The sequence below is a fragment of the Diadema antillarum genome, unplaced genomic scaffold, assembly GCF_040938485.1.
Source record: "Diadema antillarum isolate AM-2024a unplaced genomic scaffold, OU_Dant_1.0 scf00000091, whole genome shotgun sequence".
NCBI lineage: Eukaryota > Metazoa > Echinodermata > Echinoidea > Diadematoida > Diadematidae > Diadema > Diadema antillarum.
The window spans coordinates 160,056-181,455 of NW_027270980.1; the positions used below are offsets into that span (position 1 = coordinate 160,056).

At 39.7% G+C, this 21,400-nt stretch overlaps 1 protein-coding gene across 1 annotated transcript in view; it reads left to right on the top strand.

Annotated features, from left to right (window-relative positions):
- The first annotated feature begins 4,384 nt into the window (after positions 1–4,384).
- LOC139718244 (uncharacterized) overlaps positions 4,385–21,400 on the top strand; it is a 38,995-nt gene continuing 21,979 nt past the window's right edge. Inside the window, exons 1-2 of the mRNA XM_071629726.1 lie at positions 4,385–4,729; positions 19,025–21,340. Coding sequence (XP_071485827.1) covers positions 4,486–4,729; positions 19,025–21,340 — 2,560 coding nt within the window. The 5' untranslated portion in view covers positions 4,385–4,485. The remainder of the gene's footprint in view (positions 4,730–19,024; positions 21,341–21,400) is intronic.

Consider the following 21,400-nt stretch of genomic DNA (forward strand, 5'->3'; position numbering starts at 1 on the left):
CGGGTTCTGTGCCAATGCGCACAAATTTTACACACAAATTTATAATAATATCAATAATAATACCATAGGTAATAAAATGGAGCATGAACTCCATGTACCTGAAGAATCAACGGACTTTTTGATTATTTGGGTAAGTTCCTTTGCTGGGGTAGTTAAGCGCAGTACATGGCACTGTCTAATTTTTAAGGTAAATGTGGCTGATTTGTATTCCAAAAAAAAAAATAATGATAAATAAATAACTATAAAAAAAAAGTTTTCAGCGCAAGACGGTTACCTACAAACCAAAATCACTTTAACAAAACTAAAACATTTAACCAAAATTTCTCCTCTTTAAAATGGCCATCACTACGTCAAACTTGAACCTGTGTATGAGATCTTGCGTTGATGGCTTTCTCTTAGGGAGGCAGGGAGATTGAAAAGTTTCTTTGGCCACTCAAAAGAACTGGAACTGGATAAAGCAATAAAAAAGTGAAACTTTTTCTGTTATTGTCATTATTCAATGGGAGACAGTCTCATCCATTTTTTTTTTCGGGGGGGGGGGGGGTCTGTTGTGGAGCAATTCAGAATAAGAATAACACACGGATAGATGTTGATCGGACATGTCGTTCATGTAAGAAAATAAGTCATAGACAAATTTGTGATATTTTATTTCATTTTGAGATTTTCTTTTCGTCCAGGTGAGAGTCATGCTATTTTCAAGTTGACCTTCGTAAAACATAACTTTAACCCTAACTAGGCCGGGGGGGGGGGGGGCCTCCTAGGCCCCCCCCCCCCCCCCCCCCGACGTTCCGCGCGATGTATCGCAATCGCAAAAAGCTATCGCCGCGACGTTTCATGACTTCTTTCTTTCGAGTCTCCCGCATCTTTTGACACCAAATTTGCGACGCCCGGGCGCGCAGTTCCGAAGTTACGCATAAATATGTACATGCATGTCATACCAAAAATTGCTCAAAAACGTGAATTCGTGTACAATTTCAATGCAAACTGTGCTTGCAGGCAAATTTCATAAAAGCATGATCATTTTGGTGTTTTATTGATTAAGATCAATGAATAACATATTTCATTGTTCGGAGCGATGTCGCGAACAAATTTCATCGAAAAAACAATGAAAAACATGAAGTCGAAAAAACAAAGAAATACATAAGAAATTCAAAAAACAATAAAATACTTAAGAATTTTTTCTGATATCACAATTTTTTTATTAAATTTGCTAAGGACACTAAAAGGAATATTCACACAAAAAATGTGCCTGTTTTGAGCTTTATTTTGTGATTTATACCAAATAGTCTGATTTCATGCATCATTATGCATAAATTAGCATAATATAGCATAAATGATAATTTTTTTAAAAATTAACTTCATGGTACTTTAGATTATATCATAGGCAATGTGTGTGCCAATTTTTGTCGCGATCGCGCAGTCGACGGCCGAGATCTGAAGGGGGGGGGGGGGGCTCCCCCCGGCTCTATCAACTACCTAAATAGCCCGGCCTAGTTAGGGTTAAGAGATAGTCAAATAGCAATGAGATTCCATTGAAATGCAATGAAAATAATCAGGTTTATGATAATTGTTATTCAAAGTTTCTCTTTAGTATTTTTATTTGTCATACCACTCCAGCAGATGACGTGCCTTGAAAATGGTGTCATCACCTCATAGAATAACCCTATACACGTATCCTGTTGATCTGCATTGACAAATCTTTAGAAGATTAAAAAAAAACACACGATTTAAAGGGAAATTTATAGAGTTGTAAGTGATATAAATTGTTACTTATTAAACGAAAATGTTATGGTATACTCAATCAATAACCAAGGAAGTCAGATATAACGTTAACGGCAATGGAAGAGTTTTCGTGATTACATCTTCATTGCCTTTTATCTCATACATTGCTTGTTTGTTTGTATGCCGGTTGTCATTTTTCACAAGATGGTTCAGGATATTTAGCTCATATCAGCTAGGCCTATACTATAGCCAGTTTTCATAAATGGTTCAGTTGTTTGTAGGCATACTCTTTTTTTTTTAGGGGGGGGGGGGGGCACTTCACTGGACCACATTTTCATCGGATGTTACGATATTAAAATCAATAAATGAAAAAGAATAATGCTTCCAGTCGATAATCCGGCAAAAATGTACTCGCCTTTCCTTTGACATCATTTTTTAAACAGCTTTTATTGCAATGCAACAAAATTCAATGCACTTCTGGTAATATACAATGTTATACAAAATGTCTGATGTAATGAAGATTATATGATTTACAGCGTAATGGGGGTTCGTAATGCTGCTGGGATCATAACATCATCAAATTGAATATAAATAGAATGATGTGCATAAGATATAATCAATATCACATTGTTTAGTAAAAATATTTGAAATGCTATACTTATTGTTATATAACATTCTTATGCACGTCAGAGACCCCAAGACAAATTGAATGCAACAATCTTCGTAGAACAATGGCATTTTAAGTTTGAAAAAAAAAAGATAGACAATAGGTTCAAAATTAATGCCGTAATTTCTGCGTATAGTTACTGCTGGATGAGAAGACTTATTATATACTATAGTTTATGACAAAAAAAAAAGAAGAGAATTCTCAAAATCTATTGTTTTAAAAAGTATAGACCCTGTATATTCCCTCGACTTGTAACTGACGTATTAAAAGGGTAATGTTATTTCTCCTGTCTTCTGAAAGAGGCAAGTTAAGAGCTCTTTTATTATGCAAGAAAAGTGAAAATATGTGCATGAATTTTCTTTATTTTTCTTTCTGTAGGCACCCTAGTATCGTTCTGCCAAGGAGGTACTAGTGCAATGTACCTCCTTGGTTCTACCATGTGGCATGCGCAGTGGTAGTCTTTTCATCCAGCGATGCGTGACACTGAAACTTCAACAAGAAAAAAAAAAATCATAATTTTTGAAAGGATTCTTTAAAGCAAACCAAAACCCAAAGAGAAATGTGGATTGAGTGAAAGCAGCAACATTAGTAAAACACAGCAGTGAAAGTTTGAGGAAAATCGGACAATTCGGATGCAAAAATTAGGAATTTTTAAAGTTTTGATGTTGGAACCGCTGGATGAGGAGACTACTAGAAGTTATGAAGTCATGTGTGGACAACAACAAAAAGAAAAGGGAATTCCACAAAAATTCATTGTTCACAAAAATTACATATTCCATCAACTTGATACTGACATAGTTAAGGGCAGCAATTTTTCCCCCTGCTTTCTGAAAGCGGTTAGTCAAGTGCTCTTTCATTATGGTAGAAAAGTGAATTTTTGTGGAATTCCCTTTATATTTTCTTTATATTGTTGTCCACACATGACATCATAACCTCTAGTAGTCTCCTCATCCAGCAGTTCCAACACCAAAACTTTAAAAATTCATAACTTTTGCATCGATTGTCCAATTTTCCTCAAACTTTCACTGATGTGTTCTACTAATATTGCTGCTTTCACTCAATCCATGTTTCTCTTTGGGTCTTGGTTTCCTTTAATGCATCTTCTAATATTCCGTTTGAAGATACCAGTTGAGAGACCAATTTCGTTTTGTTCTTTTAATCCGTCAAAAAAAATTAAGAACACGCATTCCTACTTGAATACAATGACCTTCGGTCACAGTATTATGCAAGGCACTGGAAGAAAATGAGAAATGTAACCCTATATATTACAACATGCAGGAAAACCAAAAAACTGCCGAAAAAAGACCGTCTTTATCTTTTGTTCTTTGGTCCAGTACAAGTGAAGAGTATTTTACCTTTTGAAGTAATTATTTTCTGGATCAGGATTTCTAACTGAAAAGTCAATATCAATCATGTTCGCTTGAACATTTTATTTGACTTTCATGTAAGGGAGTGTGCGCTTGAACACTTTATTTGACTTTCATGTAAGGGAGTGAAGAGGTATAATTATTCATTCAAAGTGGTGTATGACGAGAAGAATAATCCTTGTAGTTATCAAATAAGGAGGAAAAGTAATTAATCTACACAATGAATAATTCGAATCTTGCTTTCTACAATGATGAAGAATGAACGCTTCAGGTCAATCCACACCTTCGTTTTGTCGTGCCATGCGATCCTTGTAACAGGCCCCATGCACCTGTTCGCTGGTCCTCCTGATATGAGCCGCCTCTGAACACACTCGCACTGTTTTTGTGTCGAAGCGTAGTGAGAAAAAAAAAAAGAACAACAACAGGGGTTTGCTAAATGATTACCACTATACACAAGCACACACACACATACACACATACACACAGTGGCAGCTGTTGTTTACGTGTGTACGAAGCGTGCACATACAGCGTGTCATTTTGCATGCCCACCTAGTACCTCTCGGCAATCGCGAATTCTTATGTACATGTGTGAATAGATACCCGGATGATGCGATTGCATACCACCGACCTTATTTTGCCAAGACAGATGCTGGGAGGCAGTGCAGTGAGGTGCATGTACTTCTGAAATTCCGACTAGATCTACGTGTTTGAAAATGTGACGATTTCACGATGTCGGGGTGGATATCATTCGATGAAGATGGGGATGCTTCTGCCCCAGCGGCGGTGGCTTCCTCCAATGGACCAGCTGCCACGACCACCAAAGCCGTGAATTCGGGCGGTGCTGGTCACAGACCAAACAACTCCCAAGCGTGGGTGAAGTTCGAGGAGTCTTCGAGTACGTTCACACCCACTGCCACTGGCGGCGGCAACGAGGTGGGGCAACATCGCCCAGCAGTGGTCCCGCAGCACACGGGTAAGTACAACAGGACTGGACAGCACAGGAGCGCTGCGCCGGTTACATTGCATGCATCGTTGTGGACGTAGATCTCTTCTTCTTCTTCTTCTTCTTCTTCTATAATCTTCAAAGGGCTAATGCAGCCTATCACGAAGATGAATACAACTTGTGTGCACGAAAAACAAACTGGAAAACAAACCAACAAACAAACTTCACCCCAAATTCTCCCATTCGTCAAACTTTTTTTTTAAAACTTCAGATCACACGACCTGAGCACGAAAAAACAACAAAAATCCAAACCAAAGCAAACCGGGAGCCCAGAACGAGAGCCCATATCAAGGACAAGGCTCAGCCATCTTGAAATATACCTGGTAGGTACCTAATATTAACAGAGACTCCAACCCAAAGCACCTTCTGATCTGGAGATTCTCCCGCCTGAAACCCTTTGCAAACGGGAGACTCAAAGTGGATGTGTGCGAAGCGCGAAGTTCTTAGGGTTCTACATGCTCTCTGGTGCTATCTTATTTTTTCAACATACGACAGAAATAAGTAAGAAATCCTTTCCAACGGGAGACAAAGAGACAGGGCGGGAGAAATTAAATCTCCAGCAGGAGAACAGGAGATTTTGCAAAAAGTAGGTTTTCGGCGGGAGATGTCCCGTCGAAAACGGGAGAGTTGGAGTCTCTGTATTAAATACAGCAGCATACTAAAATACAGTCAAGAGCTCTCCATTGAAATGTATTTGAGCATGTGCAGTTGCTGTGTCAAGGATATGAAATGCTGGTACAAATACTAATAGAAGGGTATGTAGTGCTTGGAACAGTGGTCAATGTAGAAGGACGTCATACTGTGCCAACACAGGCAGAATATCAGACAACCAGGGCATCGGGCAGTATAATATTGTGTCTATAGATCTAGACAGAAAAAAATCAGTCTGTCTGGAGGAATTTTGTTTTGTTTTGTTTTTTCATCATTTTTTGACATTTATGGCTCTCCTCCGGAGGGAATTCCGTGGAATCAAACATATTCTCTGTGGACCATATCCCTGACGACCAGTATACAGACGAAGACCGATCTTTCAGTCGATATATTGTACTACCAGGTACCTTGTACATGGATGTTTGTAGTATGACGTAGTATTAACCTGTTGAGGACGGACTGATTTTGCTACAACACGCATTTCCCATAGACCCCAGCCCCGAGTTTACTCGGGACTCGTTCTCAACGGTTTACATCTGTGTGGGATTTCGTTGTTTGTTGTTGTTGTTGATTTTTTAATTTTAAGGCGTGTATCATTCATTGATGAATGTTTATGCCTAATCCCTACTAAAATTCATACAAATATCTTTTTTTCTTTGAAAAACACAAATTCAAATTAATTTCGCTGCAAAATATTGCCGCAATTTTGGAGATTCTAAAACAGACTGACACCACCCATCATTGGCAGTTTTTGTGTATTTTCTGGCCAGCCTGGTTCGTCGTGAACAGGCTTGTCAGCTTGAGCATGCGCGTGAGCAAGCCTAGGCCACTCCAATACTGGCCAAGACTGGGATGATGTCTGTTAATGTTACATGTCCCAGATTATTAGCCTGTGTTCCAGTAGTAGTGTGTTATGCAATGTTTGTTTAGATATCGTTTGTCTGTCTGTCTTGACCAAACCTACCAAGTCTTAGGCCTATGGCTTGAGTCTCACTCCCCAGCAACCTATCACCTGCCTAGCAATCATTTTCTCATGCTTTCCAGAAGAAAACAGCAACAACAACAACAATGTACAGTAGCAGGTAGATCAATGATAAACATTGTATGACGAGCCCAATATGCTGAACTGAGTTAGGTAAACTTTTTCCTAATTCTTTTTGTTAGCTGGAGGCATACTTGCCAACTCTACTGATTTGAGTGGGAGACTCCCGTCTTTTAGAGATTTAATTCAGCTACCCATTGGTACCAATTTGTTTCTAATAATATTATACCGATTTGGTAGCAAACCTGCCATATATATTCGATAAAAAGAAAGTTATAATTCCACTAGGGATTGTCAAATTTGCAATTTCAACTTGGTTAAAAACTATGTGCAGTACTTACTCACATTCACGTCCATTGATACATGTCGTCCCCACTTACATCAAGTTCAGTTACTCTCTGTATCATGCCTAGTCTACAGTATATGTACATGCTACTGCAATAGCCACCCCTGGAAAATGTACACATGCAATATAGATCATGTCAGTACATGGCGACATAAATCTATGTCCGGGAGCAAAATAAAAATCGTTGTAGTTTGGAGATGCTTAGAAATTTGTGGCTGTTCGATCTCTCTTTTATATCACTTTTTAGACAAGTTTAGAAGAAATCATTCAAGACTGCATCTTTTCACATTTGACTTTAAAAAAACTTTTTTTTTTTTTTTGGGGGGGGGGTCACTAAATTTGAGCACACTTTCCTTGTGTGAAGGTAACACTAGCGTTGGGGATCTATAACTATGATCATTATGGCTTGCTTCAATATGATTGTTTGTGTTGAGGCTTGATTTCACATGGGATGGGTGGGAGAAATAACCAGCATCAGCATCTGAAATCACCCACTGTATGCTAAACAGGTATAAACACCGAGTATGTAGGACTTGAGTGACTTGACTTGGATTAGAATGCAGGATGTGCATAAGCACTTGCCTGATTGCCCGGGGCAAGTAAAATTCTAAGTCGGGCAAGTGTTTTTGGAACAATGAGAAAGAATACTTGCCTGAATTGGGCAAGCAAAATGTTTTGAAGCCACCTTTACTTCCCAACTCATACATGAAGAAGTCTCAACGCAATCCAACACCAACACTCTACTGAACCAAGTTTGTTACTTTGCACATGTGCTGTTTATGAAAGTAATGGTGACTTATCAAGCCCTTTGACTTATAAGTGATTTTCTATATCATGTTCATATATCTTTGGACTTTCTTATCGGGCAAATAAAATTCATGCTTGGCAAGTGTTCTGCAACAATTTGAAAATCTTCTTGCCTTACTGGGCAAGTGGTTTGAAAAAAAGTTATACTTGCACCTTGAAATGTATACTAATGTTTTGTTCTGTTGTTAATTAACAAAGTTTTTTACATGTAGAACAGTTTTCCTAAAGGTTTACATGGCTGCATATGTTATAATTATCTTTATTTGGAGGAGAAATGTGAATCTGACTGGGTCAAGCTTCAACATTAAGCCTGCAAGCAAGTATTTCTTAAAATAGTAGAAAAAGAATGAAGATTTTTTTTCTAGCTGTAAGAGATTTCAGTCATGTTAACTTGATCTGTTAAATTTCAACACTTTTTTCAATGCAATTCAATTCAATTCAATTTTATTTGTTCAATTCCACCAAGAAAACAAATTACAGAAATTGTAATATTGGGTGAAGACAAGAAATCAATGATTACACAAACATGACAGATAGCTAAAAAGAAATGTCTGTGTATCACACTTCGTTCAAATCCCCAAATACAAAATTGTACATGCTTTCTTCGAAAATGTAGCCATTCATACAATTAGACCTACAGTAGTTCAAGGAAAGTGAACACTCAACACATTTACAATGACAAACATGTCATTGCTAAATTTTCATATTTTGCAAATTAGATGAAACTGTCATGACACGTTGTCAAGACATACTACTGTATAGACCTGTTAGGAGAATCATGCATTATGATGGAGGCATACAAATGTACCAGTCCCCATAGTGACATTTCTAGTTTTGTAGCTCTTGAGGGTATTTGAATGTGTTTCAAACAAGGGAAAGATGATAAACACAGCCAAAGTTTCTAGAGCTGATTCTACAGGGGGCTTCCCATAAAACTTATCTCTTCATATCCTGGTAACAGAATATAAAATAATTTTTGCCAACTGAGATGTGTGTATACACACACCATCCATCATTTCTGTGATTGCTGCTCTTTAGAATCTCCATGATGTTGATTGTAATGTTAGCACCCCTGTCATTGGTGTGCATCATACACTTTGGCCCAAATTCACGAAGGTGGTACAAGTGAAACCATGGTTTAAACCATAGACAAAGATCGTAGTTCGGTTCAACAAAATGACTGATTTCGTAACGAAATAGGCCATGCGACGCTTGGCACCCCATACAAAAACTACACTCTTTGGGGATGGTTGAAACCATGGTTTCAATTGTACCACCTTTGTGAATTCGGGCCTTTATGTTTACAGTTGCAGGCACATAATTAAAGGACAAGTCCACCTTCATTAGGATTGAGAGAATGCAGCAATATTAGTAGAACACATCAGTGAAAGTTTTAGGAAAATTGGACAATCCGTTCAAAAGTTATGAATATTTTAAGTATCTGCGCAGTCACTGCTGGATGAGAAGACTACTACAGTGTATGATGTCACATGCGTACAACTAGATATAAGGAAAATAAAAAGAGAATTTCACAAAACTTTACTTTTTGAATAAAATGCACATTTCTTCAACTTGCTACTGACGTATGTTAAGGGTAATGCATCCCCCTGCCTTCTGAAAGAGAGAAGTCAAGTGTTCTTTTGTTATGCGAGAAAAATGGAAATATGTTGAATTTTCTTTATTCTTTCTTTATATCGTTGTACTCATGTGACATCACAAGCTTACTTCGTCTTTTCATCCAGCCGTCACTGAGCAGAAACTTCAAAAATTCACAACTTTTGAATGGATTGTCCGATTTTCCTCAAACTCTCACTGATGTGTTCTACTAATATTGCTGCATTCACTCAACCCACATGTCTATGAAGGTGAACTTGTCCTTTAAGTCTAATTTGATTAGGCTCCTCTTTAGTCACCAATATGATGTTTATGAAATTCACATATTTATTGTGGACTAGTAAATAAATGATGGACACTTTGATACTGCATGGTGCTCTCTGAAACAAGGCAATCAATTATTAGTGTCAACTTGCCTATCTGCCCTTTTGCTACAGATAGTTCACTAAGTGTGGTCGCTACACAAACTAGAGAAAAATCAAATGATTAGAATACCCAACTCACAGTACCTGGGAAACTGTGCTTTGAATATGAATTCTCAAAGGAGGTGTGGCCTATTATAATCCTCCATACCATATCAATCAAAAGTTTGAGTTCGGGAGTGCAGTGGTGACAGCTACAATGTATGAATCAAGTGGCAGTGTGCAATCGCAGCGGACAGGTGCAATTAACTCGCCGTTTTCATTTTGACGTGACCTCGCATTCCTCTTGAATGAACACGTTTCGCACAAAAACCGCTAGAAGAGTGTCGCAGCAAAACTGCTGTAACTTTACTATCAATTCATATTTTTTGATAATCCAAACAGTTATGAAAAATAAAAACCTCATTTTAACCTGCCATTACATTACCTTGTTTATATAACGACGATAAAATATTCCAAAATGGAGCAGAACTGGTATCATAGCTGGTAGATATTCACATTTTTGCTTCTTTCTTTTTAATAAGCCAGTTCTGATAAAGTAAGTGGTTGTTTATGAGGTGGCGAAGTCCCCAGTAGCACTCTGCTACTTATAGACACCCCGCGGCCCACTCTCATGCATGTACAGTGTGTACTAGGCATCTGCAGCAGTCACTTTGCATCGCACAGTACCGCAGTATGCATTGACCAGTCAGCTCGCTGGATCGAAGCAGCATGGGAAAGTCCATTCATAGCGCAAGCGCAAATCAGTTTTTCTTAGAATATGACGTCATTATTCTCCTTTGCTGCTCCCACACAATTTGAGAATTGTGACAAGATACCTCATTCATTTTCACTCGTAACTTCAAAAATAGGTCTTTGGCAAAGCGAACAGCACTCTGCTAACGTCCGCCCATGTCTTATGAATATAGTAATGTATGTTAAGTTTTATGAATATTTAGTGGTGCGACCAGATGTGTCTGGAAATAATCGGAGGGTAGTTTTCCGAGACAGCGAAACATGAAATGTTGAATTACATAAAAATTTTTCAATCGTTTCTCGTGATTTTTCGTATGTGAATAGAAATCATCATTTTGCATCGATACTAAAAGTTTGAGCGATTCTGGTTGATGTATAGCGGAGATATGAGAAGGTGAAATTTTGGTGAAAATGAGAACGCCCGATTCGCACTGCCTCGATGACAGTTGAAAATTCAAAACGTTTCGTGGGTTTCGGGGGTATTAATTATAGTCGTCCACGGCGACTGTGTGAACGACAACATGTGTGGCGCATGGTTTATTGACAGAAGTGGTTGGAAGTTCATGTAAGCTCTGCTCAATTCATAAAGGTCGTCAGCAATACTGTGATTTTAGTGAAATGGATTAGAATTTGAAATGACTGTGATTTCAATTTCATGATTCTAGTTTGATTACTTGCTCCTACAAACTCATGATTTAATTAAGTTTATAAAATGGGTTCAAGAATGTAGCCAATTGGAAGCGCTGAAATGAGTCACATGTGCTTGTATTAATTTCTCACTAACATCCACGGCCGACGTCACAATGTTTGCACTAGCAGTGCGCACTCAATCAGTTACAAGTGCGTCGCGCGCTACTATACGCGCTGTCAATCCTGTAAACAACTTCTAGTTCGGGCTGCCGGCCGGCCTTTCTTGTGTGCATAACATGTGTGGCATACGTATTATGTGCAGGATTTCCGAGTGCGACGTGCGTAAATGTTTGGGACGAACATTTTCGGACATCTTGATCCACAAAGGTACGTGAAAAATGCTGTTAGTTTTCGACCCATTTTATAAAACAAATGATGCACAGGATTATTCCGTGGCGTTAGTGGAGATGCAGCTCACTCTCGGGTATTTACAATGTAGTGCAACATGCACTTGGCTTCGCCTCGTGCATGTTTCACAATTGTAAATACCCTCGAGTACGCTACATCTCCACTAACACACTCTATCCTGTGCGTCATTTGTATATTATTACTAGGGAATATGTAAAATCAATGAATAGATGGGCAAAAAACAAAATTAAGATAGAAAAGATAAGGTGTAGGTCACAATATTGCTCTGACTAGAATTAGAGAATATGCCTACACACATAACTTCACAAGCTCTTCTGAGCTACATTGTGTGCAAACTGCTATCAGTATCATGATCTTGAAAAAAAAAAAAAAGACCTCATGCTGCTCACATCCATGAAGCTATATATATGGAATGTTTGCTCGCATTTAATTCTGTGGATATGCTCATGGCATGCTGCTGCCCTGTCATGATTTGCTGGTGAACTCCCCTCTGCCCAGTATTACAATCATGTTAACTCCTGCTGGTGGGTGAAGAGATTGGCACGGACTCCTGCAGCGTCGAAAGAGCCAGAAGTACAGTGTGCACTTGCTGTGACACAATCAACTTGTGCCCCCTGAAGTGCACACCTCGGTGTTCTTGGGCTGCAACATTCCATCTCAGATTTTGTCTGTCGTCAGTTTCAGATTGGATTGTCCAACTAATGTTTCCAGAACATATTACTGGGGTGCATGTTTCAGATCCCCATCCCCCCCCCCTCCCCGTTACCAACCATGACTACTACGTACGATGATATTCATTCACAGAATGTTTGTGTGCTTAGGTTCAGAGTAGCGAGGTTTGCTAGTTACTGTCACATGTATACAGAGCTAGCATAATATGGTGTGTCAGTGATTTTTTTTTTTTTTTTTTACGTTTTTGGTTGAGCCATGATGTACATGTGCTTTGAATATGAGTATGATCCAATTTATAAATGTGTACATGCATCCTTAAATTGTTATTTGTAGCACATACTTACCCAATTCGTTTGGGCAACAGGCCAGAATGGCTTTACCACTATTTACTTGAACACAAAGGTGTGTAATTGGATCAACAATAAACCACAGAAGGGTACAGAGCCATGTGTAACAATGCACAAGGTTACTCGTACATATGGAGAATTCACCACAATAGGTATGTGGTAGTGGCAGTAAGTTCCAGAATCCTTGGGCGGTAATGACTGTTCGTGGACTTTCATGTGAGATGTACATGGCATTTTTTGCTTTGAGGGGAGGGGGTCTTATATTCTTTCTGGGAGAGAAAAATTCCATGTTGTTGTCCTTTATCACTTTGTTTATATTGGCAACCATATTATACCATTTTCTCTGATGATCAGTGATCAGTTGAACCGAATAAAGATTTTAGTGTGAGCATGATACTATCCCAAAGTGTCTTATTATTTCTAAATTTGTCTACTGAATTTTGTCTTTAAAAAAGAAGGCTTTGACTTTAACAGCTCCTTTTTATCCCGAGAGAAATGCATTAAATGTGTGCAGACCTTTGTACCTTTACCAAATGTTATTTGTTTGACCCATAGTCAGTGCATTGGGATCTACTGTGTGTAATCTTAGTGTGTTCCTCCAGCCGTAACTCACCTACAAATTGTATTGTCCGTTGGTTCCTGGACATCAAAATTTAAACAGTGTCACACTCTGAACCTAAAACTTGAGTAAACAGTCACTAGCGCTTCATTTTGCGCACTGCTTTATAGGTAAAGTTGCCTAATTTCCGTGGTACAGACCTAATTTTTTCTTACCGTTGTGCACTAATCATACATGTAGAAGAGTTTTTAGTCACTTATCCTAAACAGTATTATATATTAACAGAAGCAACAAAATAAAGTAAAGTGAAGGAATATTAAGAACACATAAGTTTTGAGGAGGTGAAGGCAAGAGGAGTAAATTGGGAAGTTGAAAGAAAGGGAAAGAAAGTGTGAGACAGAGAGGGAGAGAAGGGGAGAAACACACTCACTGAATCAACACCTGTCTCCATGCACCTGACAAATTTGTAGATGCGAGACCCAAGGGCCCCATTTCTTTTAGAGATACAAGTAGCTTAAAGGGATCGTACAGTTTTGGTTGAGACCTAATTTCAGGTTTCTAACATTTTTGTGGTGAAATAATGAAAAACCTCTTATGAAATATGAAAGAGCACATGATTCTATGAGGAATTTAACGTTTATTTCATGAAAATTGGTTTTGAAATGGCAGAGATATCGAAAAAAGAGCGATTCTAATAAAGTGTGGGACCCACACTTTATTATAATCGCTTTGTTTTACTTTGTTTCAGTCATTTCAAACCCGATTTTCATCAAATAAACTTTGAATTCCTCTTTAAAAGGTATGCTCTGTACTACATCATAAGTGTTTTCTTGGTATCTCGCAAAAAGTTAAAAGCCCAATTCTCATCTCCACCAATACTGTACCATCCCTTTAAGTTATTGGAACTCCATTTTAACAGCATAAGCATTTCCCATACAATACCAAAAAACAAACAAACAAACAAAAAACAAAACCCAAAACAGTACACTGCTCAGAATTGATTGGTTTTGGCCCACCTGCTCCCTGGTTGGATGCAGTTACTGCATATATTGCAATCATTACAGAGTGTTTTACGATGAAACAGAGTTCCGTTCCATGTCCCCTGCCATATTCCCATCTTTGTGAGCAAGTGTTAGGGTGCACACTGGTTAGTACACTATATATAGGCCAGGACATGTGGACTTGGTCTAGGCATGGGCCAAGCTTTGTTGCTAATTATCAATGTCCTTGTTACCACCAAGGATGCACATTGCTACACAACCTGGAATCGGTCTTTGCTCCGTCTTGGCATGGTCTAGGCTTAGGCCCACTCTTTGGCTCCAATATGAATGTCCTGTGAGTCTTGGCCAGGGTGTTGTTACTGGACTTGGCTCAGCCATGGAGCTGATGTAGCTCCATGGCTGAACCGAGTGTTTAGTGCCAAACCTCACATGCCAGTAATGGGCAGTATGTGATTGTCGCAGTATCAATGCATAGATCTGTTCTCATTTCCTGGTTGGCATCCAAAAGTTCAAGTCTCAAGACATTATTACATTCAATACTAACATGTAAAATGTCTCAGTACTCTTTCATTTTAGCATTCACATTAACTTTACAGAAACACCTACATATGTGCTCTAATATAGCAATTATCTTAATTTGTATTGCGCATTTGAACAAAGTAAGGTATTCTCAAATGTAGGCATAAATAAATCACTCATACATGAAACCCCAACGATTGAGGAAGATGTTTTCATTTTTTTTTCTTTTTTTTTTTCCAGTCCTTCAATGTATTTGTGCTCTTCAGGAAGTCATCACAGCATCTAAACAAGCATTTTTGTAAATGTTTCCTTCATCCCTTCTCTCTGATTTCTCTTCATATTTTCTGTCAGCCTTTCTCTAGGCCTTGAGCATCTGTTCATGATGGATACTGGCAGAAAACAAGTGTTCATATTATTATCTTTATCACTATTGTCCTCATTCAGTATGAATATATCATAAGGATAACTGAGCTCCAGCAGTAGTATGAACTGGTTATCTAGCCCCATCCCACCCCTTTCCCACTTGCAGACTGCAGTAATCCTGCGGTGGTGATAGGCAGAACCCTGTAGTAATAGGTAGGTATTGGTCCAATTGGAGAAAGATTGAAGTACAGTTGAACCTCTCTTATCCGGCCTCCCTTTATCCGGATCTCTCTATTATACGGACGCAATCTCGCCGTGATTTTTAAAAAAAATAATTACAGGAGGAAAGGGGGATTCCCAACTCCTTGAGAACTCCTACACAAACACACATGAATTACATGTACCGGTACTTGATACATTTCTTAATAATTATTTAGGTAAATCATCCCAAGAATTTATAAAAGAAAATGATTTCATTCTTGCAAACACGAACCTCTATTTTTGGGTCTGTTACTGAGTGTAACAATGAAAAGGTTGCAGTATACACATTACTACATGTGGTACTACAATGGGCTACATCAGTACATGTGTATGACATGTATTTAAAGCATTGAGTCTCCCGTATCTGGCCAAATCCTTTATCCGGATAAGCCCCGGTCCCGACTTGTCCGGATACGAGAGGTTCAACTGTATGAGGGTAGGGTATAAAGAAGGAATGATGACCTACAGAGGTCATGACTACTCTGCCCAAGTGGCACTGGCAGCATGAGTGTAATGCTTAACCCCATTGCCCCTATTTCAAGCAATTCTTCATTGATCACAGGCAAAACTCCATGCTGGCAGGCAGTGTTCCTCTTTAATGATAGCAAGATTTAAATGGCAGTGGATTGTGCCGAATGACTGATGAATTGTGGAGGTCATGACTATTAGGGCTTAAGTAGCAGCATGAAGGGAAAATTAACCCCACCCCCATCTACTTGCAGCAAGCTTGTTATGGTGACAGGTAGATCTCATAATATGTGTAAGTAGTAGTCAAGTTGATAGAGAGGTTGAGGTAGCAGTGGGGTGCAGTCAGACTGGTGAACTATGGAGGTCATTACTATTGGAATTCCTTTGCCTGTGAATGCCTTAAAGGATCACCCCGAGTAGTATCATATGGCATTTCTTCCAGATCTAGTGTTTTGTGCCCATTTTCCGTGGATTTAGAGGCTAAGTGAATGTCTTTCTATAAGTAACTTACAAAACCAATTTGTATACGAACATAAGGGAGGAATACATTCTATTAAAAAAAAAGTCAGTTTATCATGGCAGAACAATGCTGAAAAAAGAGGACTATTTTGTTGTCATTCATTTCTTTCATTGACCAAAATATGATGAACTCAATAAAGAAATGTGAATATATCACATCAGGATATACAGAGGTAATCAAATTATGAACTTTAGATTAAGCTGCATTATAAATTTATCTGAAAAGATGACAAGTATGTATACCTCTCACTGAGTTTTGTGGATTTTTTAAACTACTCAAAAGTGATGAATTGCTCTGTGCAGATCTAGCGTCAGCCTTTAACCAAAGAAATTTCTCCCATGAAGGCATTCAGATTGTAGTAAACCTTGCAGATGTTGGACCCATTATCCACTTCAAGTCAGGGAGGCTTTTCTAACCAGAGGGCAGTGAGTGTATAGTACAACCAATTTAGAGCATACTTTTTAAAGGTAAAGGGTAGTTTCCGTATGCCTGCAGAAACTGTTGATATTTGCTCTTAAATGGACACATACGTACATGTATGCTTAACCCGTTGAGGACGAGTTCCGAGTATACTCGGGCAGGTGTCTATGGGAAATGCGTGTTGGAGCAAAATTAGTCTGTCCTCAACGGGTTGTGATACATGTAACACAATTTCTGTTGAGTAATGACAAAAATTTGAAATATTAGCCATGAAAGCAGGATATGCTGACAAGAGTGAATCGCATACAACTTGTGGGGAACTACCATGTCTGGGGCATGAGTAATTGATCATCACTTTAAAACTCTGTACCTACCCACTAATGAAGGGGGAACGCTTCAGAAATAAAAAGTTGGGTACTCCATTCGATATTATGTCACACTTTTGATCTCAGTCAGTTACTCCAAATCATCTCATTTTCCTGGCAAATTGTGTCATCCAGACAAATTTCTTGGTAGTAAACCATTTTGCTTGGGTATTGCAATCCAATTCCAAATGGTTGAAGATGAATTTTGATACCTTCTGAGAAGTGAGTTTTACCTTTAATGAATGAGGTGTCTTTTCATATCAAATGTGGTACTGCAGTGAGCCTAGATCAGACTCACTGCAAAATATTTAATAGACAGTGATACAAATGTTGTTGTGATATTTATGTGTGTGGGTGTGTGTTTGGGGGAACAGGCGGTAGGGAGTGAAGAGTTTGATATAAGAAGCACACCAAACCAAGTCTGTAGTCTTTACTACTATATTTTTGACTCTTAGAAACAATCCTTAATCTGTATGTGTGAAAAATATTTACAATAAACTTCAAATGATAATGGAAACCTAAATGGTCATCGATGACAGTGTGTGACTCGATAATCGTGTACATTTCATAGTCACTTCATTCTAATCATTCGCTAAATGTCCTGCTTAGACTGTATTCTACTCCGATGAATAGCCTGATATACCACAGTATGCCTATTCTACTTGCATAGATTTAACAATGCGCTATCATGTGATGTGTATTTGTGTATGAATTATTGACTTCATATACAAAAAAAAAGTATATGTATATTTTTTTTTATCATCATGCCATGAAGGTCTGTGGTTATTTTGATTAATTTTAATTTGATGTTTATTTTTATAAGTATCATCCTAGCTTGGTCAATGACATTTGCATTATGAGAGACAGAGAAAAGGGGGGAGGGAGTGAGGAAACGGAGCTGTGAATTTTAGAGTGTATTTTGTTAATTAGATGATTCGAAGAATAATTCCTCAATCTGATAAAAGAAGTGGAGACGATGTGTCGCAGTGTGCTGGGGTCAATAGGATGCTAATGCAAACCTGAGAATTGGTTAACTAATAATCAGTGCACATTGAGGGGAGGGAGGATCAAGGGGGAAGTGATCTATATGTTGTATGCAGAGTAAGGTGGATACATGTATAATTACATGCATTATTATACCCCCGCATACACAAAGTGTATAAGGGGGTATTTATATTGGAGTCGGCGTGTGGTCGGTCGGGCGGTCTGTTGCAAATCTTGCGTCGCGAACTCGTATAGTTTTGAAGCAATTTAGATGAACCTCAAGGTACATGATGACATTGAGGTGTAGATGTGCAAGACATGTTTTTGTGTTTGTTGGAGAAAGTGTTGCCATGGAAACCTTGTGGAGCGAACTACTTCCACAGTATTTAAGCAATTTATTTCAAATTTGGCAAGTATAATGATCCATAGGTGTAGTTATGCAAGACACTCTTTGTGTTTGTACCCAACAAGGCATTGCCATGATAACTGCATAGTTTCTTGAAAATCTTGTGGAGTGAACTACTTCCACAATTTTGAAGCAATTGAAATCAAATTTGGTGGACATTATGGCATTGAGATATAATAGATGTGGAGACCTGTTTTTTATGTTTGCCAGAAAAAGCATTGCCATGGTAACCACCATTTTGCCAAAACTTTGTGACATTTAGGATTTCTGCATAAACGTGGGATGTACAAGAAAGAGCATGGCAGACCTGATCAAACTCACAAGGTACTCGTAAAGTACTGCACATTATATACATTATGTACATACACACACTCACATGGTACACAAACAGAACCTTTTATCAAACCCTGGTTCAATTCTTTTTCATAGGGGTGTGAGCTGCTGGAGCAGAGATGTTAATCACCTTTAGTGATATTTTTTTAGACAGAAGTTAAGGGTCTATATCATGGGAAAGAATGTACACAATACTTCACTGTGCTCTTTAAAGTGTTGTAACTTGTTTTGCTTTAATACCATGAGAGACTTGAGACTTGATACTGTTTTTGTGTGAGGGATTTATGCTGTTTTATCACCTTCAGTGGAGAGTATTTATGGTAAATTTTATTTCTTCTTTTAACATTTTTATTATTTGTGTATTTTTGCAGGTGGGTCTGTGTACAGCAGTGCAGATGTGATGTCACAGGCATCAGATGATCACTTCTCAGCTGTGGCGTCCTCTGTCATCTCCTCGAGGGGCAGCTTTTCTGAGTCACACGAGAACATTTCAAGTTCCCGCGAATACATGCCTTTGGAGTCTTCTTCGCCCAAACCAGGGACAGTCACCCCAATTCCAGAGGGATGGGTGAAGTTCACAGACTCCAAATCTCCTGTGAGCTCCACCCCAAAGAAGGTAACTGCTGATAGGAGGCCCTCACACAATGGGAATTTTGAGGATACTGGGACACCCAGTCCTGTGAACTGGGTCAAGTTTAATGAGGAGAAAAATAACGAGGTGCCATCAGTGAACTCAATACCATCTCCTACCTCGCCGTCTGTTGACAAATCAAAGCCAGCGGAAGTGCCCATGTTGGAAGTCTTTGGCACTGGCAGCCATAGCATTGGGAGCAAAAGGACAGACGTACAGGGCCAAGAGGCTGCTCAAAAAAGAAGCTCACCCATTCGAGATGTGAACAGGAACATTTCAGGGAGCTTGCAGTCCAGCGAAGAGGAGGGGAAAGGTGATGGAAAACAGCTAAGCGCTACTCCCATACATATGACTGACCGTGCAAATGACATGGAAGTTTCTATGTTGGTGGCGGGTGTTGTTCGTTCTGGCGACGTGACCCCCTCTTCAACAGGTAATCCCTTTAAGCAAGAAGCACTGAAGCAGGAACAGCAGGATGGTCATAGTAAATTTGAAGCACAAGCGCGAAGGACTATGTCCCCCTTTAACCCATTCCTAGCAGAGGTTTCAATGTCAGGAGACAGTGCATCTGCAAAGCCTAATGTAAGTGCCACCTGGGAGAGATTTGATGAGACTGACAGTGCCCAGGTTGACTCTCAACGTGCGTCAACAAGTCCGGGAAACCCATTTGCAGGCATGACAGTCGGAGCAAACATGCACAGCGATCAGAGCGTGGGCCAACCTTTCACCCCACGCCAAGGACAAGAGAGCTTTGTCGCTGCAGCACTTGCACAGCAGAGTATGGCAGCATCACAGCCTGCAAGACAAGTCCTGGCAGTTCAGCCCCTGCCGCAATCCCTAGCAGACCAAACAGTTGACCAAAGAACAGCTGCCCTCCTCTCACCAGACTTGTTTGCCTCTCAACCCATCAGTCCATCCAGCATGAAGCCAAACCAGTGGCCACAACCACAGCAGCATCAGCAGCACTTTTTCCCGCCAAACACAGTTACTACACAAAGCAGCTTTCCCCAGTCAACTCACGCTGTTGCAGCTAAGCAACCTGTGGCGGCCATTGTGGCACCAACAACCATCTCACCGCCAGCATCTCTTGATGTCCCAGACTTTTCCAAGGAGCCACTGAAGCAGAGAACTAGCATCAAATCGAATATATCCAGCCCAAGCAGTGACAAAGCAGCGCTTTTTCAAGATGAATATCCCCGTGAGTCAGTGGACCTGTCTGAAGGATGGCCTCTAAAGCTCAGGTGTCCAGACAAGAAGAAAATTGCTGGTTCCAGGTACTGGCAACCAGTTCATGTAAGACTCTCTGAAGGGAACATCTTGCAACTGTTCAATGATAGAACTCGGAGGGAGCCATTCCGTGAACTTCCTTTGCAGTGCAGTTATGAGTTGCGCTTTCCAAGCCTACAGCAGTTTGACGTGAAGGGGAAAATTCACACTATCAAACTCATGTACACATCCTACAAGGAAAGACGGAGCATTGGCAGTGGATACAGCAAAGAAGCAAAGCTGGAGCAGCTCATGAAATTGGGTTCTCTTGACTTCAAGGTATTCAGGAGCTTTGTTTACACCATCAGTGATGCCTTAATGAAATTGACACTCTTTCAGGACCGCGGGGCTCACTATCAGCAGGACATGATTTCGGTTGTGGTCGGCGATGACTACCGTTGCCTCGTGAACAGTGACGGAGAAGTTACCAGGCAGTCAATCACCGTCAACCTGAATGTTCTGTCATTTCTCTCCAGCAGTCCAGATTGTGCCATTGGTGTCAATGACGTGCAAGTCAAAGGCCTGGATGCTGTTGCCAGGCAACACCTCATTCCAAACAAGACTTCCGACTGGATTCGCCTGCACAACGTGGAGCTCCACAAGTGCGCTAACAAGAATGTCTTTGCGGACTCCCGCATGATTGAGTTTCAGCCGCTGAATGCATGCCAGTTCCGACTAATGCAGTTCCATGTGCAACCATCAGAGGAGCAGGACCTCCCTCTGCAAGCCAAAGCGGCTCTGTCTGGGGAAGGCACTCACCTTGAGCTCAGGGTGGATCTACTCATACCAGGTTAGTATATAATATTGTAACAGTTCGTTCTCATTTCACTTTTTCACAAAACTATCTACC